The sequence below is a fragment of the Alexandromys fortis genome, unplaced genomic scaffold (genome assembly GCF_014885135.2).
Source record: "Alexandromys fortis isolate MF-2015 unplaced genomic scaffold, M_Fortis_MF-2015_v1.1 scaffold_352, whole genome shotgun sequence".
Classification (NCBI taxonomy): domain Eukaryota; kingdom Metazoa; phylum Chordata; class Mammalia; order Rodentia; family Cricetidae; genus Alexandromys; species Alexandromys fortis.
In genome coordinates this window covers 68,120-94,606 of record NW_026068237.1, presented here as the reverse complement: position 1 = coordinate 94,606, position 26,487 = coordinate 68,120, and the positions used below count along the sequence as shown (strand labels likewise).

General features: G+C 42.9%; 1 protein-coding gene across 1 annotated transcript; it reads right to left on the bottom strand.

Moving 5' to 3' along the window:
- Positions 1 to 727: 727 nt before the first annotated feature.
- On the bottom strand, positions 728 to 25,959 carry Slc31a2 (solute carrier family 31 member 2). The gene is made up of 4 exons (XM_050131022.1): positions 25,811 to 25,959; positions 8,852 to 8,918; positions 2,782 to 2,971; positions 728 to 2,024 (listed from the first exon to the last, which is right to left on the bottom strand). The coding sequence occupies exons 1-4, from the start codon at positions 25,814 to 25,816 to the stop codon at positions 1,838 to 1,840; spliced, it is 450 nt and encodes a 149-aa protein (XP_049986979.1). The 5' UTR covers positions 25,817 to 25,959; the 3' UTR covers positions 728 to 1,837.
- Positions 25,960 to 26,487: the final 528 nt, after the last annotated feature.

The window sequence follows — 26,487 nt, the reverse complement described above, 5'->3', positions numbered from 1 at the left end:
CAAGCAATCCCACAGGTGCCCCATGCTACACTTCCTGTGACTCTTGCTTCTTATTGCAAATGACAAGATGGCCATGGGTGTTACTTCTGCCCCCCAGGAAGGGAAGGTGCTGTCATGCCATCACAGGTGTTTATAGTCTTTGTGACAGTTACTCTTCTTAGAGCAGGTGATGTGGGATTCCCCTTTGTATGCTGAGAATACCATTGGTTAATAAAGAAACTGTCTTGAGTCTGCACAAGGCAGAATAGAGGTAGTTGGGGAAAACTAAACTGAATGCTGGGAGAAAGAAGGCGGAGTCAGGAGAAGCCATGTTGCCCTGCCAGAGAGAGACCCTAGACAGAACCTTACTGTTAAGCCACAGCTATGTGGCGATATACAGATTAATAGAAATGGGTTAAATTAAGATGTAAGAGCTAGCCAATATGAAGCTAGAACTAATTAATAGTGATTTAATTAATACAGTTTGTGTGGTTATTTTGGAGTTGAACAGCCAGGAACAAACAAGATGCCTCCTCAGTACGAGCAGGTACTTGTTACATGAACCTAACGTGACCAAGTTGATACTCTGGCTGTCTGCCAACAGGTACATTTCCAGATGTAGTTTCTCTGCACACAGAGCTGTCTTTACTACATGCAGTCTTAGTCCTTGGTCTCCCCTAGCTCCCGCAGTGCTAACATATAAGAGCTGTGTACTGTTGGGAAAGAGAGAAACAGATCAACAACCACAGACTGTTCAAAATAGAAATTTATTAAAGTGTATTTGATTATAATTCCCAAAGCTTAAAACCATCTTTTCATTGAGTCAGTAAGGTACTGGAATATAGACGCTATACATGAAGCAATGACTGCCGTGTGTGTGTGTGTGTGTGTGTGTGTGTGTGTGTGTGTGTGTGTATGTTTCACCATGCATCCCAGGCTAGCCTGGACCTCTATGTAGACCAGGCTGCCCTCAAGCCCATGATCTCCAGGTTCAGCCTCCTGGGGATTACAGGTATGTATCCCCATTCCTGTCTCTTAACTTTTTTCTGTAAAGTGAAAAGGCTCAAATACCTGGAGTTCACTTAACTCTTAACATGACCTGGCTTTGGTTTGACTGCTTATTGCATCTGTCAGCACCCCTCCCACACACACCCCTGCCGAATCAGTACTGCAGTGACTGACTCATAGCTCCCTACCAAGTCATTAGGTGTCAGCAGCAAGTAAGAAGTAAGAGGCAGCCAGCTCTGCTAGGAAATGCTGTTCTCTGTGTTGCAGACAAGAGGACTGGGGAAGGCCCTGGTCACAAGACTGACCTGCTGCAGCACTGGTGTCATCATGAACACAGTGAGTTCATTACGAACTTTGTTTTGTATGGATGTGCAAAATTGCCAATCAGGAGTTCAAAGTGAAAACTTGTTTTGTCAATGGCAGTCTTTATGTGTTCCAAGGCAAAAAGGTGAGAAGGTGCTGGCATGGTCCATCCCCCAAGACTGGAGATGCCCCTGGCATTAAGGCACAAAGCAGAAGAGGGTATCCAGGTTCCATGGCCTTCCTCACTGAAGCTCTCTGGAAAATTTTAATTTGCAGTCTGAGATCTATGATCACAGCCTGGCTACTCTGCCTCCAGGTTCCAGTCTCCATGTTCCCTTTGGTCACAGCCACTTGCTTAAGGCACCATAGGAGGCCTGGGCCCTTTGTAGTCCAGGTTGGGAGGGGAGGTAGCTCCAATGGCCTCTAAGCTCCATGGACCATTTGCTGGCTTCAGCTCAATGCTGCCAGGAACTGGGAAAGAGGTGAGCAATGGCCATCATAAGAAACAGCAGCTGGAAGTACAGTGCCTGGAGCGCGGCCCCAGCTCTCAGCACCTACTGGCCCACTGAGTCATGCTGAGAAGTGGGTAGGCTAGGTAATAGCCCACACCCAAGCCCACGATCGCACCGAGGAAAATCCAGGTGTTGTAGGACATTATAGCCAGCATCACAAAGTAGCCAAGGACCACCTGAATGACATGGACTAGGGACTGGCCAAAGTAACACAAAAACCACCTAGGCATAAAAGAGAAACAAGTTAGTTACACAGTGATGAGCAGATGTGTTTTGTTGGGGACAGAAAGCTCCGGAGCCCCAGCACAACATATTTTACCTAGCGGAGATTTCTCTCCAAAGACATCCCCACCACATTTAGCTCTGAGCTTCCTGCCGTCCTAGGCAAATGGAGAAACCATTATGGTTTATATAGTCAATTTTGTCTGACAAGGAATAAAAAGCAATCATTGGGAAGCCAGTCTCTCCCTTGAATTGAATGTAGGAGGTGGAGGAGCCATGAAAAGAACAGGGACTTGGGAGCCTATTAAATCTCTGAACCTTTTGAGTACTGGTTTTCCTATCAGTGAAACACTGGATGGTTATGAGGGTGTAGACACCCAGTAAGGTGGCTGCTGATGTAACAGGCAGGCTCGTTAAGCATAGGTGAGGTCGTAGGAAATGCAGGTGGGGCCTGCAGCACGGAAAAAGTGGGACACTAGGCTGATGGCAGTTCTCTTGTGTTTGGAGCCTGGTGACAGGCCTGCAGCATAGGTTTAAAGTTCCCTGCAGACCCCTGAGAAATCCTTGGGACCCACCCAAGAGGCTGCTTGATAGGTCGCTTTGGCCCAGATATCACAGACCCGGGCTCTAATTCATCTTACTAAAACTCCCTGGGGCCCAAATTATCTTTCTATGTGTGGGGCTAAGGTTCTCTGGCCCAGCCACCTGTCTGGGCGACAGTGACTGCTCCTGCCATCCTTCTACTCATGGTTTGTACCTGAGGCGGTGGCCATCGGCTGGAGTTGATCTGGAGCCTGTAGAGTCCTGGTCTGATTCCAGGATGAGCTGCTGGCTCGTCGTATTAGGCAGGTTCTCCAGAGTCTTGTGGAGCAACTTGGCTTTGGCAACCTTGGTGCCTTCATACAGTACAGCCAGGAGCAAGACAACCAGCACTGAGAGGGCCATGCCTGCGAAGAGGCGAAGGTGAAAACAGGTCTGGGTGTGCCATGTCCTGCATGGCGATTGCAGATAATGATAGTGTATCACATCTCAAAAAAACTAGGGGAGGGTTTTACATGTTTCCATCATAGAAATTTAAAGACAGGTGGGCTGGCCCTGATTCGAATGCTACTTAACCTATGCATGTACTGAAACATCTCAAAGCGCCACATAAGATGGACAGTTTTTGCCAATTAAAGATAAGTAAGTGGGTCAGGTGTGGTGGCGTGCATTAAAAAGCAGAGGTAGATTTGTGAGGAGGAGGAGGAGGAGGAGGAGGAAGTAGGAAGTAGGAAGTGGTGGGGCAGCAGCAGCAGTCATCTCTGTTGTACTCCCAGCACTGGGGAAGCAAACACAGCCGGATACCTGGGCTTGCTGGCCAGTCCAGCCTAGCTTACTAGGCAGGTTCCAAGTCAGTTAGAAACCCTGTCTTAAAAACAAGGATGCTGTCCTCTGACATGCACACGGACACACATACAGATGCACATCCACTTCCACATAAGTGTACATGCATATAAATAAAGAAGCAACATGGATGTTGGACACAGGTTGTATTGTGTGTAATTGCAGGTACTCTGATGGCTGAGAGATCACGGTTTACTGCTGGCCTGGACTAGAGTGGACTCCAGGCTAACCTAAACAATTTAGTGAGGCTACATCTCAAAAAGTAAAAAGGCCCAGAGACACAATACTTGCCTAGCACAAGTGAGGCTCAAGGTTTGATCCCCAGTGCCCCAGAACAAGCAAGCCAAGTTTTAGAGCTAGCTGAAAAGCACTGCTTCTCCCCAAGACACTCCCCAGGGGGCTGTCCCGGGAGTCGGGAAAGCCCACTCTCCACTCCTCCTGGTCTCTTCCTCCTCACCTTCATTAAGCTCAGACCTTCATCATCCCCTTGCTTCTCTAGACATTTCTTAGTAGTTCTGACATGCTGGGATGTGGTTCTCATTCTGGCAGAGCCAGGGGTTGAGGGTGAAGAAGCTACACAGCACCCTCCAAATAGCTCCCCCACATTGTGCACACATCTCTATCAAGATTTCTTGCAAATGGAGGGGTGTACACCTAGAGGCATACTCTTTTCACATTCAGGTATACCAGAAACCCTGGGAGAGGGTGTGGCAGGACAGCAACATGTTATAACACAGTGGGTGTTTATTTTCCTCTTTGCCCAATTTTCCTAAATATTGTCTATTAGTATTCCACGTATTACATTTATAGAGAAAAATCCAACAAGTTAGAGAATAGTAAGTATTGTGCCTCTAGGTAAAATGAACTCTGATGCTACCCGTGTTTTTACAACACAATAAATGGTCCATCCAAAGTATGTTATGAGGCTTTATGGCATAAAAATACATTTGGAACTAGGAATGGTAGTGCACACCTGTGATCTCAGCACTGGTGAAGCGGAGGTAGGTGGACTGTGCGTTTACAACCAGCTTGGGCTAAATACTAAGATACCCTGTATTCAATAAACACTTGCTAGTGGGAGCTTATATGTGCCAACAATTTGTAGCTGAAGCCCTAAGTAGCTCAGTACCTCAGGATAGAGGGGAACCAGTATTCCATAAGAAGATTGGAACATTCAGCCTTACTCCTAGATTCTGGGGAACAGGCGGTCTGCAGGCTGAGTTGATCACCACTGGCTAGTGGCTTATTTATGATGTGGGAATGATTTCTTACTAATAAAGAAACTGCCTTGGCCCATTTTATTGGATAGAAAATTAGGTAGGCGGAGTATACAGAAGAGAATTCTGGGAGAAAGAAGGTTAGAGGAAGAGTCGCCATGATGCTCCCACTCCAGACAGACGCAGGTTAAGATCCTCTCTGGTAAGCCAGCTCATGGGCTACACAGAATATTAGAAATGGGTTAGAACAATATGTAAGAGCTAGCCAATAAGAAACTGGACCTAGCCGGGCCAGGCAGTGTTTGAAAGAATACAGTTTCCGTGTAATTATTTCTGGGTATAAACTAGCCATGCGGGCGGCCGGGTGCCGGGGACGCAGCCCTGCCGCTCCTATTTCAACAGATGGCGCCCAACGTGGGGCTAAATCCACTTAAAAACCTGAGAAGGCTTAAAAATAAGGGAAACAGAGTTTAACACAGATTTTTGCTGTTTTGTTGGTGACATGCTGTAGAGAGATTCCTGATTCAGCAACAGCAGCAGAGAAAAAAAGCTGCGTCATTTTAAAGCGCGGCTTCCTGGTGCTATGCTGCCAGCGTGAACTCTGGCTTTAAAGCATTTCAAGGCTTTTATGGGACTGGATGTTTCTGTTCCCACTTGGGATCGGAGGAGATTGCTCTGAGACCTGCCGATGGCTCAGCGTTCCCTGCCTACACCTGGGCAGATGGCGGAATCAGGCTTAGGCAGGCGGAAGAGCATGGCGGATTCCTGCTGCCATACAGAGACGCGTTTTCAGACTGCGCAGTGCTCTGCGTGTCAGATTTGGCTGTAACTTGGATAAAAAGAGTTTCTGTGCTGCACACTCAGTCTCAAAATTAAATTGCTGATTGCGGCTCCAATGTAAACTGCTGTTTGCCTGTAACTGTGCTCAGCTCAAAAGCACCAAATGACTCTGAGGCAGGAGCGGCTGCTCCTTGCTGAACTGTGCTGATCTCAGGCAGGAACTACCGTAATTACCTTAAAACCGTGCAGTTAAGGTTTAGACTGGGCAGGACACAGGCAGTACCGTATTACCTATACATGGTGCAACTTAAGTTTTTAAGAAATGCTTAACATTTTAAGAAATGCTCCTGGATAATAAAAAAAAAAATACAGATTCACAGTAAAACAGATTCAGACACCGTTGGATGAATGTACGTAGGCTTGGGGAAAAAAAGAGAATATAAAGAATAAAGTTAATGTCTTAAAAAGAAAAAGGGTAAAGTCTTTAAAGAGACAGAGTACAGAAGTACAGATAGTTATAGATTAAGAGAAATAAAGAAAAATAAGCCACGTAAAAATGAAAAATTCACAGAGAGTCTGGATTATGTACATTGTGTTTTCTTTAAAATTTTTGACTGTGAAGGAGCTAAGTACAAAGAGACATTTTATTATATGGGCTGCTAAGCTGAACCTGCACATATGTTCTAAAGGTATCTTGACTTCAAAATTTGGATCTAAGGATATGATGCTTTGGAGAGGGTCTTCTTTTGTTTCCACAGAGGATGTGACCCTATGGATTGCATCTATCCCGGTATGGTATGATAGACCACGCCCTCCTGAAAGGTTGCTGTGAACACCCTCAAAAAATTACTTCACTCAACTGCCAACCGAGATGAACCTGACACACAGGTTACACCCTAAATGATCTGATTAACAGTGCCCCCATTCAGCAGGAAGCAGTTTGGAGAGAAAAAACTACGCCCATGTTCCCAAATATTGTTTATAAATGTTCTTTTACATTTAAAGGGGGATATGATATAGATATGAATAATTTGCATTGGTATGGATTTTAAGGTCAATTTTGTTATATGTATATGTATTTTTGAACTTGATTAAGGTATTGTGATTATGTAGTTCACTTAAAATGTAATGTATAATTAGGAAATATAGGTTGTTAATGGATAATCATTGCTAATAGTTAAGCTTGTAGTCATGTTAGTTAGATTTTCTAGATATATAGAGATATATTTCAATTAGATAGGCATTCTTCATATCTTTCAAAGACTGCAGAATATGGCATTTAAAATATTTTAATAACTTAGGACTTTTCATGACAAGGAGACACGTCTGCTCCTGGCAGCACCAGCTACTTCAAGAGGAAGATGGGCATCGAAGAGGATCCTTATGGAGTTGGATAGTCATTTGGGCAAGAAACTGCTCTTGCCTGGACTGTTGCATAAACTGGACACAGAGAACCCTCAGAGAGAGGACTGCTGAACTTGCCTAAAGGTGAGATGGTCTTTCGGGGTTCCTGATTCATGAAAGAGTCTACAAGACATTCTACAGAACACAGCAGAAAGTGACTGAACTGTCTTTAAAATTTCCTGCTTCATGGAAATGTATCTGGATACCATGGGCCTGTAGGCCGAAGATGGATGCCCCAACGGTACAGAGGAACTTTGGGTGACTGTCCAGGCAGCGAGATGTCTCTGTCATTTCTAGAGTTTTCTTATTTCTTGTTTACTTAGATAATATTATATCCTTCTGGAGTCTTTGATGGAGTTGAAGAATAAATAGTTATAGTTTTCCTTAGTTATGATAAGAGATAAAATAGATATAAATATTGTAACTGTAATTCTTACTTGATAACTGTTTTGTTATATGTAATTTTACTATGCTAAAGTTAAAGCCTTTCTTTTTTGTTTAAACGGAAAAAGGGGAAATGATGTGGGAATGATTTCTTACTAATAAAGAAACTGCCTTGGCCCATTTTATTGGATAGAAAATTAGGTAGGCGGAGTATACAGAAGAGAATTCTGGGAGAAAGAAGGTTAGAGGAAGAGTCGCCATGATGCTCCCACTCCAGACAGACGCAGGTTAAGATCCTCTCTGGTAAGCCAGCTCATGGGCTACACAGAATATTAGAAATGGGTTAGAACAATATGTAAGAGCTAGCCAATAAGAAACTGGACCTAGCCGGGCCAGGCAGTGTTTGAAAGAATACGGTTTCCTTGTAATTATTTCTGGGTAAAAACTAGCCATGCGGGCGGCCGGGTGCCGGGGACGCAGCCCTGCCGCTCCTATTTCAACATATTTATGCCTATGTAAAGCATTTCCTTGAGTTCTGAGAGTTGCTTCAGCAAATGGTTGATGGCACTTGTTGGGTCATAGCCTTGATTTTACTCACTTGCATCCAGCTTCATTATCCAACTCCCATAGGACATGGACTCCCTTCTGTTCATACACATCTGCCTTATTTTTTCCAGGTTATTCTATAGTATCTATGATAGAGTGTAAGTTTCAAAGATGTTCACTCCCATATATCCTACCCATGCCCTCCTTTCAATATGAGATGGGAGCCATGTCCCCTCCCTTTTAGCCCGAAGGTCTAAGGATCAGTCAATAGGTGAAGATAATGCTATGTAACTTCCAAGTGTAGGTTTTATTTTTGTATGTAAATGTGTATATGTGTGCATATTCATGTGTATGCATGCACATGTATGTAGAAATCGGGGGTCAACATTAGGCATCAGTGCTCTCTACCTTATTTTTTTTAGACTGCATCTCTTGCTGAAGCTAAAGATAGGCTGCCTGGCTAGCAAGTCCCAGGAATCCTCCTGTCTCTACTCTTCAGGGCAAGGATTTCAGGCATGCTGCCATGCCTGTCTTTTACATGGGTGCTAGGAACCAAATTAAGGTCTTGGTGCTCTCTCAGCAAGTACTTTACCAACTGAGCCTTCCCCAGCCCCTAGGGTAGGTTTTTAAATCATGTATTTCACCCATGTTCTTTTTAGGATAGCTGCTCTTAAAACCTAGCCACTCTGCCATGAGGAAGCCCACACTATAGGAGGAGCCACTGTGGGGCTCAGATGAAGCCCAGCTGAGGCTGCAGCTCACAACCAGGACAAAACTCTAAACTCTCCTCAAAAGACTGTATCCAGCCACTGTCTGGCTCCCTCCACTGCATGAGAGGCCCTGAGTGCAGACTGCTCAGTTAGCATAGTCAACCCACAGAATCTTGGTGAGATACTAACAAAGTGCTCTTCTACTTCACGGCTTAGTCTGTAGCTGGACAATGGCCATCCATTGTAGGGAAGGGCATAACTGCCACAGCAGGCATCTGAATTATTCCCAGCCTGCCTTAGAATAATAAATGCACAGTTCTAGCTCAATGTGCCTTCACTGCCCACAGAAAATAAAGAGAATCCAGGTTTTCTGCCGCCTGGCATTGACTTTCCCGATTCTTACCTGTAGGACTGTGGACTCTCCAGAACTCAAACAGAAGCACAGCCTCATCTGAGAAGATGAAATGCATCTGAAAGAGATGAGGGTCAGCATCACAGGAAGCTTGGACACAGGTCCTGCTTCCTAATGTTCTCCAGCAGCCTTGGGAAACCTGGGGCTATAGGACTTACATTCTGGAAGGTCCACCAGAAGCCACATGGAAGAGGAGGGGCTTGCTCAAGTGGGTCAATAGCACCTATAACTGAGCCCTGCTCCGTGTGGAAGTGAAGATGGGGAGTGCCTACTCTCACAAGGCCAACAACATGGAGATGTCCCCTCCAAGCTCAATAGGAAGCCCTATGCCAAGCCTTATGTACTGGCACAGCCTTTTGCTTTTTCTGGAACACATTCCACAGAGCCAGCAGCACGTCCTCTCTGTCCCAGTGAACCTGGACAGATGTGACAGCTTTTGTCAAGCAAGGCTAAGGACAGATGTCTCCCATCTGTACACCACACACACAAGTCTCCTTGCTGACCCCAGTCTGTAGCCAGCACTGAGATGAGGAAGGTGGAGAACTTGCCTCCAATATGTGAGGCCCTTGTTTCAACCCCTAGGACCATTAAAAACACAAAAAAGGAACACATCCAGCGGCGGCCGGAACCGGACGTGCACGGCACCAGCGGCTGGAACCAGATGAGCACGGCGGGCGACGTAGCTGGCGCAGCGGCCGGGACCGGCGGATACTGACACAGTGGCAGACAACGCAGGCGACAGGGACCAGTGCAACACCAAGAGCAGATCGCCCCAGGACAATGAAATCAAAGACGTAGACCTTTGGTTGGCGAGGTCCCTGGCAAACAGGGAACCTGGGTCTTTTCCTGAAGACCCGTCTGAGGGGTGAGAGGGATCTTGGCCCCTGGCAGGAGCCAGGAAACAGAACGAGGGAATTTTGCAAGAGGAGCCTCTGGCCAGCAGGGAAACCTGATCTGGTTTTAAAAGACCAATTAGAGATCATCAATAGGAGGAGATGGGCAGGCGCCAAGGCAAAAATTCTCCCAATAAGCTGAAAAACAACATGAAAGCACCAGAACCCAATGATCTTACAACAGAAGGACTTGAACACCCTAACACAGAAGAAGTGGAAAAAATCGACTTTATGAAAGCAATAGAGTCCCTTAAACAATATGTAAAAAACACCTTTATAGAAATGGATGAGAAGTATAACAAAAAGTTTGAAGAATTGAGTAAATACGTACATGAGACCCTGGGAAACCAAGAAAAAACGAACAAACAGGTAATGGAAACAGTTCAAGAATTGAAAACTGAAATGGAAGCAAGGAAGAAAGCACAAACTGGGGACCAGCTGGATACGGAAAATCTAGGTCAACGAGCAGAGCCTACAGAAACAAGCATAATCAATAGAATACAAGAAATAGAAGAAAGAATCTCAGATTCTGAAGACACCATAGAGAAAATAAACGCACTGATCAAAGAAAACAGCAAAGCCAACAAATTCTCATCACAAAACATTCAGGAAATATGGGACACAATAAAAAGACCAAACCTGAGAATAATAGGAATAGAAGAAGGGGAAGAATTACAGCTCAAAGGCCCAGAAAATATATTTAACAAAATTATGGAAGAAAACTTTCCCAACATAAAGAAAGATATTCCTTTGAATATCCAAGAAGCATACAGAACACCAAACAGACTGGATCAAAGAAAAGCATCCCCTCGCCATATAATAATCAAAACACAAAATATACAGGTTAAAGAAAGAATATTAAGAGCTGCAAAGGAAAAAGGCCAAGTAACTTATAAAGGTAAACCGATCAGACTTACACCTGACTTCTCTATGGAAACCATGAAAGCCAGAAGGTCCTGGATAGAGGTTCTTCAAAAACTAAGAGACCATGGATGCAAACCCAAACTTCTATACCCAGCCAAGCTAGTATTCACTATCAATGGAGAAAACAAGACATTCCAGGATAAGAACAAATTTAAACAATACGTAGCCACAAATCCAGCGCTACAGAAAGTAATAGAAGGAAAATCGCAACCCAAGGAATCCAACATTGCCAACACTGACTACAATAACTCAGGAATCTAGCGAACCTTCACCAGTACAACTCAAAGAAGGGACACACACAAACTCTACTACCGAAAACAGTAAGAATAACCGGAGTAAACAACCACTGGTCACTAATATCACTTAATATTAATGGTCTCAATTCACCTATAAAAAGGCACAGGCTAAGGGATTGGATACGAAAACAGGATCCAACATTCTGCTGTTTGCAAGAAACACATCTCAACCACAAAGACAGGCATCTACTCAGAGTAAAAGGTTGGGAAAAGGTCTTTCAAGCAAATGGTCCTAACAAAAAAGCAGGTGTGGCCATACTAATTTCCAACAAAACTGACTTCAAACTAAAATCAATCAGAAGAGATCGAGATGGACACTTTATACTCATAACAGGAACAATTCATCAGGATGACATCTCAATCCTGAATATCTATGCCCCTAATATAAAAGCACCCACTTATGTAAAAGAAATATTTCTAAAACTCAAGGCAGACATAAAACCACACACACTAATAGTAGGAGACTTCAACACACCTCTCTCTCCAATGGACAGGTCAATCAGACAGAAACCTAATAGAGAATTAAGAGAATTATTGGAGGTAATGAAGCAAATGGACTTAACAGACATCTACAGAACACTCCACCCAAATAGGAAAGAATATACCTTCTTCTCTGCAGCTCATGGAACCTTCTCAAAAATTGACCATATACTCGGAAACAAAGGAAACCTCCACAGATACAAAAGAATATCAGTGTCCACCTGTGTCTTATCAGATCACCACGGATTAAAGTTAGATGGCAACAACTATGCTACCCCCAGAAAGCCGACAAACTCATGGAAACTGAACAGTCAACTACTGAACCACACCTGGGTCAAGGAAGAAATTAAGAAAGAAATTAAAGTCTTCCTTGAATTTAATGAAAATAAAGAGACAACATACTCAAACCTATGGGACACGATGAAAGCAGTGCTAAGAGGAAAGTTCATAGCACTAAGTGCCCACTTAAAGAAAACAGAGAAAGCATACATTGGGGACTTAATGGCACACCTGAAAGCTTTAGAAAAAAAAGAAGCAGAGGTGCCCAGAAGGAGTAGAAGACTGGAAATAATCAAACTGAGGGCAGAAATCAACAAAATAGAAACACAGAAAACAGTCCAAAGAATCAATGAAACAAAAAGTTGGTTCTTGGAGAAAATCAACAAGATCGACAAACCCCTATCCAAACTAACTAAACAACAGAGAGAGAACACGCAAATAAATAAAATCAGAAATGAAAGGGGGGACATAACCACAGACACAGAGGAAATCCAGAGAATCATTAGATCTTACTATAAAAGCCTGTATGCCACAAAACTGGAAAATGCAAAAGAAATGGACATTTTTTTAGATAAGTACCATATACCAAAGCTAAACCAAGACCAGGTGAATGATCTAAATAGACCTGTTAGTCGCGAAGAACTAGAAACTGTTATCAAAAATCTCCCTTCCAAAAAAAGCCCAGGACCAGATGGGTTCAACGCAGAATTCTACCAGAACTTCCAAGAAGAGCTAATACCTATACTCCTTAACGTATTTCACAATATAGAAACAGAAAAGTCATTGCCAAATTCCTTTTATGAAGCTACAGTTACCCTGATACCAAAACCACACAAAGACCCAACCAAGAAAGAGAATTACAGGCCTATCTCACTCATGAATATCGACGCAAAAATTCTCAATAAAATACTGGCAAACCGAATTCAAGAACACATCAGAAAAATTATCCATTATGATCAAGTAGGCTTCATCCCAGAGATGCAGGGCTGGTTCAACATACGCAAATCTATCAATGTAATCCACCATATAAATAGACTGAAAGAAAAAAACCATATGATCATTTCATTAGATGCGGAAAAAGCATTCGACAAAATTCAACACCCCTTTATGATAAAGGTCTTGGAGAGAATAGGGATACAAGGGTCATACCTAAATATAATAAAAGCTATCTACAGCAAACCGACAGCTAACATTAAATTAAATGGAGAAAAACTCAAAGCCATCCCACTAAAATCAGGAACAAGACAAGGATGTCCACTCTCTCCATACCTCTTCAATATAGTGCTTGAAGTTCTAGCAATAGCAATAAGACAACATAAGGGGATCAAGGGGATTCGTATTGGAAAGGAAGAAGTTAAGCTTTCGTTATTTGCAGATGACATGATAGTATACATAAGCGACCCCAAAAATTCTACCAAAGAACTCCTACAGCTGATAAACACCTTTAGTAGCGTGGCTGGATACAAGATCAACTCCAAAAAATCAGTTGCCTTCCTATACACTAAGGATAAGGAAACAGAGAGGGAAATCACAGAAGCATCACCTTTCACGATAGCCACAAAGAGCATAAAATATCTTGGGGTAACCCTGACCAAGGAAGTGAAAGATCTATTTGACAAGAACTTCAAGTCTTTGAAGAAAGAAATAGAGGAGGACACCAGAAAATGGAAGGACCTCCCTTGCTCTTGGATTGGGAGGATCAACATAGTAAAAATGGCAATTCTACCAAAAGCAATCTATAGATTCAATGCAATCCCCATCAAAATCCCATCAAAATTCTTCACAGATCTGGAGAAGACAATAATCAACTTTATATGGAAAAACAAAAAACCCAGGATAGCCAAAACAATCTTATACAATAAAGGAACGTCTGGAGGCATTACCATCCCTGACTTCAAACTCTATTACAGAGCTACAGTATTGAAAACAGCTTGGTATTGGCATAAAAACAGAGAAGTCGACCAATGGAATCGAATAGAAGACCCTGACTTTAACCCACAAACATATGAACACCTGATTTTCGATAAAGGAGCTAAAAGTATACAATGGAAAAAAGAGAGCATCTTCAACAAATTGTGCTGGCAAAACTGGATGTCAATCTGTAGAAGAATGAAAATAGACCCATATCTATCACCATGCACAAAACTCAAGTCCAAGTGGGTGAAAGACCTCAATATCAGTCCAAACACACTGAACCTGATTGAAGAGAAAGTGGGAAGTACTCTACAACACGTGGGCACAGGAGACCACTTCCTACGTATAACCCCAGCAGCACAGACAGTAAGGGCCTCATTGAATAAATGGGACCTCCTGAGACTGAGAAGCTTCTGTAAAGCAAAGGACACTGTTGCTAAGACAGAAAGGCAACCCACTGACTGGGAGAAGATCTTCACCAACCCCACAACTGACAAAGGTCTGATCTCCAAAATATATAAAGAACTCAAGAAACTAGACCGTAAAAGGCTAATCAACCCAATTATAAAATGGGGCACTGAGTTGAACAGAGATCTCTCAACAGAAGAAGTTCAAATGGCCAAAAGACACCTAAGGTCATGCTCAACTTCCTTAGCGATCAGGGAAATGCAAATCAAGACAACTTTAAGATACCATCTTACACCTGTCAGAATGGCGAAAATCAAAAACACCAATGATAGCCTTTGCTGGAGAGGTTGTGGAGAAAGGGGTACACTCATCCATTGCTGGTGGGAATGCAAACTTGTGCAACCACTCTGGAAAGCAGTGTGGAGGTTTCTCAGGAAATTTGGGATCAACCTACCCATGGACCCAGCAATACCACTCTTGGGAATATACCCAAGAGAGGCCTTATCACACAACAAAAGTATATGCTCTACTATGTTTATAGCAGCATTGTTTGTAATAGCCAGAACCTGGAAACAACCTAGATGCCCTTCAATTGAAGAATGGATGAAGAAAGTATGGAATATATACATATTAGAGTACTACTCAGCAGTAAAAAACAAGGACTTCTTGAAGTTTGCAGGCAAATGGATGGAAATAGAAAACACCATCCTGAGTGAGGTAAGCCAGACCCAAAAAGAGGAACATGGGATGTTCTCACTCATATTTGGTTTCTAGCCATAAATAAAGGACATTGAACCTATAATTCGGGTTCTTAGAGAAGCTAAATAAGAAGGAGAACCCAAAGAAAATCATATAGGCATCCTCCTGAATATTAAACTTCATCAGGCGATGAAAGGAGACAGAGACAGAGACCCACATTGGAGCACCGGACTGAAATCTCAAGGTCCAAATCAGGAGCAGAAGGAGAGAGAGCACAAGCAAGGAACTCAGGACCGCGAGGGGTGCACCCATACACTGAGACAATGGGGATGTTCTATCAGGAACTCACCAAGGCCAGCTGGCCTGGGTCTGAAAAAGCCTGGGTCAAAACTGGTCTCGCTGAACATAGCGGACAAGGAGGACTACTGAGACCTCAAGAACAATGGCAACGGGTTTTTGATTCTACTGGACCTATTGGTTTCGTGGGAGCCTAGGCAGTTTCGTGGATGCTCACCTTACTAGACCTGGATGGAGGTGGGTGGTCCTTGGACTTCCCACAGGGCAGAGAACCCTGATTGCTTTTTGGGCTGACGAGGGAGGGGGACTTGATTGGGGGAGGGGGAGGGAAAGGGGAGGCGGCGGTGGGGAAGAGACAGAAATCTTTAATAAATAAATAAATAAATTAAAAAAAGGAACACATTGATTCAGTCCAACTTCCTCCCCTTTAACTCCATCTCAATTGCAAATGGGAGAGGGTAGCCCCGAAAAGGAAACTGGATTTTCCCTGGGTGCACTTTGTGAGAAGCCTGGTAGCTCTTGATGAGCATTCCGGGAGAGAGTGTGGGTTCTCAGAAGGGCTGTCCGAGTTTGGACTGAGACAGGCTTCAGTGCAGGTAGAGGGACAGGAAAACGAGGCTAGCTGTCACTGTCTGGAAGCTGTGCCATTGGGCATTCTCTGGCCACTGGGACACCAGAACCACTAACTTGTTGGTAGGTAACAGCCCCAAGTCACAGATTATATGCATCTACCTTTTTCTTCTTCCAACTTCTCAAAATTGATCATCAAAAGATATAATAAAGAACAGTAGGCTGTGGAAAAAAATAAAGGGACCTCCTCTGCTGGAGCAGGCCTGAGCCAGTCAGCAACCTCCTCTGGAGCAGGCCTGAGCCAGCCAGCGACCTCTGCTGGAGCAGGCCCAAGGCAGTGACCTCAGCGGGAGCAGCCCCAATCAAGCAAGCTCCATAGGAACAGGCCTGAACAACCTCCAGGATTGCAGAACAATTCCCCAAGTGCTGAGCAACCTCCTGGAACACTGCGTGACCTCCGGGGTGACTGGAACTGTGACCCTGACAGCATCAGGAGGAGCAACTATCTAGCCTTGGATCCACTGGCACCTGGAAGATTTATCACCGGAGACACAGCCCCAACTACACCAATCAGAGGAGAAGATGAGTAGACAAGGTAAGAACACACTCAACACCATGAAGAACAACACGACACCAACAAAAACTAGTGGCCCTACAACAGCAAGACTTAAACACCCAAATATAGATGAAGCAGAAGAAAATGACCTAAAATATAACTTTAGGAGAATGTTTGAGGAAATGAAAAATTCCCTCAAAAAATTGGAGGAAAAGACAAAAAATTGGAAGAAATCAACAAATTACCTAAAGAAAACCATGAAAAAGCAATCAAACAGATGAAAGGAATGATTCAAGACTGGAAAACAGAAATAGAGACAATAAAACAAACACAAACCAAGGTTCTGGAAACACAAAATATAATAAAATGCTCAGGAATCACAAATGCAAGCATAAACAGCAGAATACAAGAGATAGAAGAAAGAATCTCAAGTGCTAAAGATACAATAGAGGAAATAGACTCATTGGTCAAAGAAAACATTAAATCTAACAAAAGCTTAACACAGGAATATATCCAGGAAATATAGGACACCATGAAAAAACTAAGCTTAAGAATAACAGGGATAAAAGGATAAGTCCACCTAAAAAGCACAGAAAATATATTTAACAAAATCATAGAAGAAAACTTTCCCAACCTAAAGGAAGATATGCATATGAAGATACAAGAAGCTTATAGAACACCAAATAGACTGGGTTGAGAAAAAAAAGTCCCCTTGCCACATAATAATCAAAACACTAAACATACAGAATAAAGAAAGACTATTAAGATCTGCAAAGGGAAAAGGCGAAGTAACACATAAAGGCAGACCTATCAGAATTACACCCGACTTCTCATTGGAGACAATGAAAGCCAAAAGGTTGTGGTCAAGCATTATGAGTCCACAGATGCTTGCCCAGACTACTATACCCAGCAAAACTTTCAATCACTATAGACGGACAAAACAAGATATTCCATGACAGAACCAGATTTAACCAATATCTAGCCACAAACCCAGCCCTACACAAAGTACTACAAGGAAAACTCCAACCCAAGGAAGTTAGCTACATCCACAAAACCACGGAAAATAGATGATCTCACAGCAGCAAATCCCAAAGAATGAAAAAAAAAAAAACACAATAATATCACCAACAATAAAAAATAACAGGAACTAGCAATCATTGGCCATTAATATTCCTTAATATAAATGAACTCAACTCATCTATAAAGGACACAGGCTAACAGATTGGATATGAAAATAGAATCAATCCTTCAGCATACAAGAAACACAATTCAACCTTAAAGACAAACATCACCTCAGAGTAAAGGGTTGGGAAAAATTTTCCAATCAAATGGACGTAAGAAACAAGCACGTGTAGCTATCCTAATGTCTAACAAAATAGACTTCAAACTAAAATCAATCAAAAAAAGACAAATAAGGACATTTCATATTTGTCACAGGAAAAATCCATCAAGAAGAAATCTGAATATTGAACGTCTATGCCCCAAATACAAGGGCACCTTCATATGTAAAAGAAACACTTCTAAAGCTTAAATTACACATTAAACTTCCACACTAATAGTGGGAGACTTCAACACTCTCATCTCACCACTGGACAGGTCAGTCAGACAAAAAATGAACAGAGAAATAAGAGAACTAACAGATGTTACGACTCAAATGCACTTAACAGATATCTATAGAACATTTCATCAAACATAAAAGAATATATCTTCTTCTCAGCACCTCATGGGACCTTCTCAAAAATTGGCCACACAGGGAACAAAGCAAACCTCAACAGATACAAAATAATTGGAATAACCCCATGTATCTTATCAGATCATGATGGCTTAAAACTAATTCCAGAAAGACCACAAGCACATGGAAATTAAACAATGCTCACCTGAATCATCAGTGGGCCAAGGAAGAAATAAACAAAGAAAGTAAAGACTTCCTAAAAATCAAGGAAAATAGTCACACAAACTACCCAAATTTAAGGGACACAATGAAAGCTGTGTTAAGAAGAAAGTTCTTTATGTAGGCACTAAATGCCTACATAAAGAAGTTGGAAAAATCCCACATTAGTGAGTTAAGAGAAAACCTGAAAACTCAAGAACAAAAAGAAGCAAACTCATCCAAGAGAACTAGATGACAGGAAATAATCAAACTGAGAGCTGAAGTCAACAAAATAGAAACAAAGAAAACAATACAAAGAATCAATGAGACAAAGAGTTGGTTCTTTGAGAAAATCAACAAAATGGACAAACCTTTATCCAAACTAAAGAAAAGGCAGAGAGAGAATATCCAAATTAGCAAAATCGGAAATGAAAATGGGGACATAACAATAGATATGGAGGAAATACAGAGAATCATCAGGTCGTATTTAGAAAACCTGTACTCCACAAAATTGGAAAACTTAAAGGAAATGGACAACTTTCTGGATAAATATCACTTACCAAAATTAAATCAAGACCAGATAAGCAAATTAATAGATCTATAACTGCTGAAAAAATAGAAACAGTAATCAAAAGTCTTTCAAAAAAAAAAAAAAAAAAAAAGCCCAGGGCAAGATGGTTTTAGCACAGAATTCTACAAGATTTTCAAAGAAGAACTAATACCAATACTCCTCAAATTGTTCCACACAATAGAAACAGAAGGGACATTGTTAAATTCATTTTATAAGGCTACAATTACTCTGATACCCAAACCACACAAAGCCATTACTAACAAAGAGAATTTCAAATCAATCTCACTCATGAACACTGATGTAAAAATAATATAATACTGGCAAACTGAATCCAAGAACACACCAGAAAAATCATCCATGATCAAGTCGGCTTCATCCCAGAGATGCAGGGATGGTTCAACATACAAAAATCTGTCAATGTAATCCACCATATAAACAAACTGAAAAGAAATAAAACAAACGAACCACATGATCATCTCATTAGATTCTAAAAAAGCCTTCAACAAAATACAACTTCCCTATATAATAAAGGTCTGGGAGAGAGCAGGGATACAAGGGACATACCTAAACATAATAAAGGCAATATATGGCAAGCCAACAGCCAACATCAAACTAAATGGAGAGGACCTCAAAATGATCCAACTGAAGTCAGGAACAAGACAATCTCTCCATATCTAGTCAATATAGTACTTGAGGTTCTAACTAGAGCAATAAGACAGCAAAAGGAGATCAAGGGGATACAAATAGGAAAAGAAGAAGTCAAACTCTGTTTGCTGATGAAATGATAGTTAACATAAGTGACCCCAAAAATACTACCAAGGAACTTCCACAACTCATAAACACCTTCGGTAATGTAGCAGGATACAAGATTGTCCAACACCTATTGGTTTTGTGGGAGCCTAGGCAGTTTGGATGCTCACCTTACTAGACCAGGATGGAGGTGGGTGGACCTTGGACTTCCCACAGGGCAGGGAACCCTGATTGCTCTTTGAGCTGACAAGGGAGGGGGACTTGATTGGGGGAGGGGGAGGGAAAGGGGAGGCGGCGGTGGGGAAGAGACAGAAATCTTTAATTAATAAAGAAATAAATAAATTTAAAAAAAAGATTAACTTGAAAAAATCAGTAGCCCTCCTATAGACAGATAATAAATGGGCTGATTAAGAAATCAGAGAAACATCACCCTTCACAATAGCCACAAATAGCATAAACTATCTCGGAGTAGCTCTAACCAACCAAGTGGAAGACCTGTATGACAAGAACTTTAAATCGTTGAAGAAAGAAATTGAAGAAGACACCAGAAAATGAAAAGATCTCCCATGCTACTGAGTAGGTAAAACTAACATAATAAAATGGCAGTCTTACCAAGAGCAATCTACAGATTCAATGAAATGCTCATCAAAATCCCAGCAAAATTCTTCACAGACCTTAAAAGAACAGTACTCAACTTCATATGGAAAGGCAAAAAACCCAGGATAGCCAAAACAATTCTGTACAATAAAAAAACTTCTAAAGGAATCACAGTCCCTGACTTCAAACTTTACTTACAGAGCTACACTACTCTGTACACTACTGAAAACAGCCTGGTTTTGGCATAAGAACAGACAGGACAACCAATGGAACCGAATGGAAGACCCGGATATTAATCCACACACCTTTGAACATCTGATTTTTGACAAAGAAGCAAAAAATATCAAATGGGAAAAAGAAAGCATATTTAACAAGTGCTGCTGGCATAACTGGATATCAACATGTAGAAAAATGAAAATAGACCCATATCTATCACCATGCAATATCTATCACCATGCACAAAACTCAAGTCCAAATGGATCAAAGAACTCAACATAAAGCCAGCCACACTGAACCTCATAGAAGAGAAAGTGGAAAGTACAGTTGAACGCATTGGCACAGGAGACCACTTCCTAAATATAACCCCAATAGCATAGACACTGAGAGAAACAATTAATAAATAGGACTTCCTGAAACTGAAAAGCTTCTGTAAAGCAAAGGACACGGTCAACAAGACAAAACAACAGCCTACAGAATAAGATCTTCACTAACCCCACATCAGACAGAGATCTGATCTCCAAAATATATGAAGAAGTCAAGAAATTGGTCATCAAGAAAACAATCCAATAAAAAAGAATAATCCAATAGAAAATGGAACTCTCAACAGAGCAATCTAAAATGGCTGAAAAAAAACTTAAGGAAATGCTCAACATCCTTAGTCATCAGAGAAATGCAAATCTAAACAACTCTGAAATTCCATTTTACAACTGTAAGAATGGCCAAGATCAAGATCAAAAACACTGATAATATGCTGGAGAGGTTGTGGGGAAAAGGGAACACTTCTGCATTGCTGGTACGAATGCAAGCTGGTACAACCCCTTTGGATGTCCGTGTGGTGATTTCTTAGAAAATTAGGAAACAACCTTCCTCAAGACCCAGTAATACCACTTATGGGTACATTTCCAAAGGATGCTCAATTGTGCCACAAGGACATGTGCTCAACTATATTCATAGCAGCATTGTTTGTCATAGCCAGAACCTGGAAACAACCTAAATGCCCCTCGACTGAAGAATGGATAAGGAAAATGTGGTACATTTACACAGCAGAAAAAAAAATGACATCTTGAATTTTGCTGGCAAACCCAGACCCAGAAAGACAATTATCACATGTACTCACTCATAAATGGTTTTTAAACATAAAGCAAAGAAAATCCAGCCTACAAATCACAATTCCAGAGAACCTAGACAACAATGAGGACCCTAAGAGAGACACACATAGATCTAATCTACATGGGAAGTAGAAAAAGACAAGATCTCCTGAGTAAATTGGGAGCATGGGGACCTTGAGAGTAGGGGAGAGGCAGGGAGGGAAACAGAGAAAAATGTAGAGCTCAATAAAAATCAATTAAAAAAAAAAGAGTTTTAACCTCGCCTCTAAAAAAAACAAAACAAAACAAAAAACAAATACCGCTCCCTCTCCCCAAAACCTAAAGAATTCTATGAGAACCACAGGCTGTTAAGACAATCTGAGAGATGACTCTGTAATCAAGTCTGGGGGAAGCTGGAATAGCTCAACAGCTCTCTTTCCTGGAGAAGGCAGAACCTAGAGCCCTGTCTCCTGCCCACTACTTTTCTTGTTGGACAGACTCTAACCTGGGAGAGTGCTCATCTTTTCTCATATCTGTTGGCATCTTGGCCAGCAGGATTTTCCCCAGACAGACTGGTTTCAGAGTCTGTGCTCTCACAACCTTTAAGGAAGCCCACGAGGAAGTTATGGCACGCCCAGGGTTATACTGTGAGGTGGTGGCAGCAGTAGGAATAGAACTCATGTCTTCAAACCTGACCCTCATTCGACATAAGTAAACAAAACGAATTTGTGGAAATTTTTTTTTCTTTTTGTTCTATACATACATACATATGGAGAGAGAGAGAGCCTCACCATGTATTGGAACTTGCTACGTATACCAGATCTATCTGCCTCTGCCTCCCAAGTGTTTTCAGTTAAGGCATGCAACGCTTTATCTGGCAAAAAATACTTTTATTTTTAATTATGTGTGTAAGTGTGAACCTGTGTGCGAGCTTTTGCATGTGCCCACAGAAGAGGGTCCCAGACTCCTCCTGGAGCTACAGTTGCAGGTAGTTGTGGCTACCCACGGATGACATGCGTTCTGGGACCCCAACTAGGTTCTCTGCAAAAGCAGAACACAATATTTATTTATTTATTTTTCAAAAACACTTTCTTTTATTTTTCAGAAAGACAGCAAGACATTCTTAGCCTGTAACAGTTTAACCCAGATCTCAAAACAACAACAGAAAATGCCCAATGTTATTCTGCACTTAAGCATAGCCTACAATTAGATCAGAAGATAAAATATAACCTTTAATGGGGGAAATCAGAGTATTATTTTATTCTACAACTTGGTTTCTTTATAAAAGCAAAGGTTCTTTTTTTATTTATTTATTAAAGATTTCTGTCTCTTCCCCACCACCACCTCCCATTTCCCTCCCCTCCCTCTCCCTCCCTTGTGGGAAGTCCAAGGACCACCCACCTCCGTCCAGCTCTACTATGCTCATAGCAGCATTATTTGTAATAGCCAGAACCTGGAAACAACCTAGATGCCCTTCAGTTGAAGAATGGATGAAGAAAGTATGGAATATATACATATTAGAGTACTACTCAGCAGTAAAAAACAAGGACTTCTTGAAGTTTGCAGACAAATGGATGGAAATAGAAAACACTATCCTGAGTGAGGTAAGCCAGACCCAAAAAGAGGAACATGGATGTACTCACTCATATTTGGTTTCTAGCCATAAACAAAGGACATTGAGCCTATAATTCGTGATCTTAGAGAAGTTAAATAAGAAGGAGAACCCAAAGAAAAACATATAGGCATCCTCCTGAATATTAACCTTCATCAGGCGATGAAAGGAGACAGAGCAGAACACAATCTTAACTGCGGAACCATTACATTTTGTTTTGTTCAGGGTCTTGCATAGTCCCGGCTGGCCTTGAATTTGAGAATGATTCTGAACTTGTGTTCCTCCTAATTCCAGCCTCTGAGTGCTGGGATAACAAGAATGAACCACCACACTAGGTTTCTGTGGCACTGGGGATTCAATTATGACCCTGTGTGTGCCAGACAAGCACTCGATCAACTGAGTCTTTGATTGTTAGTTTTAACATTTCCAAAAAAGATGTGAAAATGGCAGAGACAAGTTACACTGGGAGAAAAAAAGGGAAGAAGCTAGGAAAGGAGAAAAATATAGGAGAAAAGACATCCATGCAATCACAATGGTGGTGCTTAGGCCTTTAAGGATAAAGAAAGGAAGCAAACAAGACCATGGTATGTGAGGACAGGGAAGAAAAGCCAGTGCTTAAGGCACTACAGCTGGTAAACAGGATGCAAAGCAAGGGGGTAGAGGTGAGGAGGAAAGACGCCTGGGCGGACCACAGATGTGCGAAATCCTGGTTCCACACACACAGGGAATTACAGGTGAACCACTGAGGGCAGAGACTGTCAACAAGTGCCACGCTGCCCAGGTAGCTTAGTGAAGGATGTCATGTTCCCTCAGGACCTCAGAGCTTTACTGAAAATGCAGTGCCTGGGCTCCATAGACCTGTCAATCAGAACCCAGGGGAAGAGGTTCAGATGAGCACTGGGCATGGTATAGTTTGAACACATACCTTCGAGGGCTGCACAGGCTTGCACTGCGCTCAGCTCCTGTCAGTACCTCCCCCAGCCCAACATCTCTACTATTGCCAGCAACTGTTCGCAGGGCCTTGTGTAAAGGTCCATGTATTCAGTCACGGAACTTTCTAGAAAGCATGAGTCACTCTTCAAATTGCAGCATGTTTCATAAGCACTCTGGGTATTTCTGGAGCAAGAATCTGTAGCGGTATGTTGGAGAAATAGTCAAAACCACCATGTCCCCAGCCTACTTAGCTGGAGTTGGCCAGGTAAATTATGTAACAACTTCAAAATCATGTTGAACGATAAGCAGTTTATCTCCCTAATATGAAAGTAGTAGTTGGCAAACATAGAAAGTTACAATAGTACCAAATAGGAAAATCATTTTGAGTTCCACCATCCTGAGACACCTTGTTAGAATTTCAAAATGAACAGCTGATGACCTGGAAAAATGCTCACACAAGAATAATATGATGATGCAAACAACAGGGGAACTCCATGTATCCCGAGGATGCAGCTGCAGAGGCCTCTGGCCCCACCCTGCCAGGTGGAGGCTGTGCCTGTCATTCCGCCCAGTCTGGCTAGTAAAGCAGTAGGCATGGATGGCATGTGTCCAGTAGCTAATTTAGTCACTCTGGAAGTTTCCACAACTCATTTTATTCTATCATCCTTGGGTCCAGGCCAACTACCTCAGGAGCAAAAAAGCAGTCAACACCTTTTGCTGCCCACGGAAAGACCTACAGACAGCAAACTTCTCCCAACAGTTTCTCCTTTCCTTGTGCTAGGAATGTGTAGACCCTGAGGATGCAAATCACTGAGAGAAGGCTGGTGGCATTCGAATTGCTTAGCAGGGGAATGATTGCAGGCAGAAGCAGAGAGGCAGGGTGACCTGGGGAGGGAACAAAGCCATCTGTGGGAGGGGAGGCAAGTGTCTGGGACAGTTGGGAAGCAGGAGGCAGCTGGGAAGCCAGAAGGCAGGGTGTCCTCACCTTGCACCACCATATGGAACGATTCCACTTCCATACAAAGCACAGCCAGACTTACAGGAAGGGACCGTAGCTTTAGTTGGTAGGTCTTGTATTGAGATATGTAAGCGCAGGGCGCCAGTTGTGTTCCCACTGGGGATAATAAATCTGTGTCTCCAGCAGTTTATCTGTGCTTTATGAAGGGCGGCACCTCACAGAGGAGGGACCGTGCCCAAAACCAGAGTCATTCACTAAGGCTTCTTTTCTTTTTTCTCATTTGGGGTTAAACTTGAAGAAAAGTGCCTTCGTTTTTTAACCAGACACTTCAGAAAGGGACGAAAGCCCGTGTGCTGCCGTTGACTGCCTGGGCACCTTTATAAAGGGGTTCCCATCTATTTTCCGTGTAAGAGGATCAGCAGAAGGTGGAGTGCCTCTCTACCAAACAGCCTGGGTGGGCTTCCTGTCTTAGATTCCAAGACATTCTTTGTGAGATGAAGAAACTGATAGGATTTCCTCAAAGAGGAAGCAAGCGTCATTCTCTCAAAGGGAGAACTTCACCAGGAAAAGACGTCTGTTAAAAACGCTACTTTCAGATTCCGGGGGCAAGAAGGATGAGGAAGTAGCTAGTTTTAAAGAAGCAGACCCAAGAACGTGCTCAGGTCAGGCCGATCTGGGGGTGTGTGCTCAGTGCACGCGCGTGGGCTGCGCTGAACCCCGTCGGGCCTCCCCTTGGAGGAAACCTTTCCGCAATGCCTCGAATCTGGCTAGATCCCGGGAAGAGACCGCGGACAGCTGTCCTCCCTCTCCCACTTGGGGCTGGCCTGGTTGTAGTGACTGACACCCTGCAGGAGGGGACAAACAAACTCCAGAGCAACAGCCAGCTTCACCTGCAGCGCCTCCAGCCCTATTCCAGCTGTGACAGCGTCGCTGACACAACCTCCTCTCTAGCCCGGGGCCAGGGACTGTGAAGATCTCCCGGAGGGCCGCACAGCCGCCCGTCTCCGTCCCCTCCGCTGCGCAACACAGAACTCACCGCCATGGTGCGCGCACTGGGCGGCCGCCCGGGTCGCGTCAGTCCGCTCGCGGCTCCGGACTAGCCTAGGTAAGGCTGCAGCTGCTACCGCACCCCCGCCGCGCGGCTCACGTGGCCAGGGCGTGGCGGCGCGCGGGAGCCTGGGAGTTGTGGTCCTCACTCACCCCACCTCACGAGCCAGGCCACGCCCCCTCCCCCGCGGGGGACCCACGCTCCCATCCCCCACCCCCACCCCCAGTCCTGGCTTCTCTGAGGCCGGGTTTCCTCAATCCCCAACAAGCCTGGCCGCTTGCAATTGACTTTGCCTTGGCAATTATCATAAAAATGTTTATTGCTTTTTTTGATCAGACACCTAAATATTCATCCCAAGAACACAATAGCAACAAATTAGGAGTACATTAAATCAATTACGCTCCAGTTGCCACTTTATCCGCTCTAGTTTGATAAGCTAACAACAGTGCACAGTTGTAATTTTTTTTTGTTGTGTGCATTGAACTATGATTACGTTTCTTTCTATATTGCACAATTTTTCTTCTTCCTTGTAGGTAATATGAAATCTTAGTTCTCTTGGCTACATTAACAGACTGTCCCAGACTGAGGGTTTATAAATCATGGACATTTATTTCTCACAGTTCCCAGTCTCCCCAGGGCTGCTTTCGGCTTGCAGACCACTCTCT

Coding starts and splice junctions, on each gene's coding strand:
- Slc31a2 (XM_050131022.1), bottom strand. Junction 2,972..8,851: donor GAGAGTCCACAGTCCTACAG/GTAAGAATCGGG, acceptor GCCTCTTCGCAG/GCATGGCCCTCTCAGTGCTG. Junction 2,025..2,781: donor GCCGATGGCCACCGCCTCAG/GTACAAACCATG, acceptor TTTTATGCCTAG/GTGGTTTTTGTGTTACTTTG.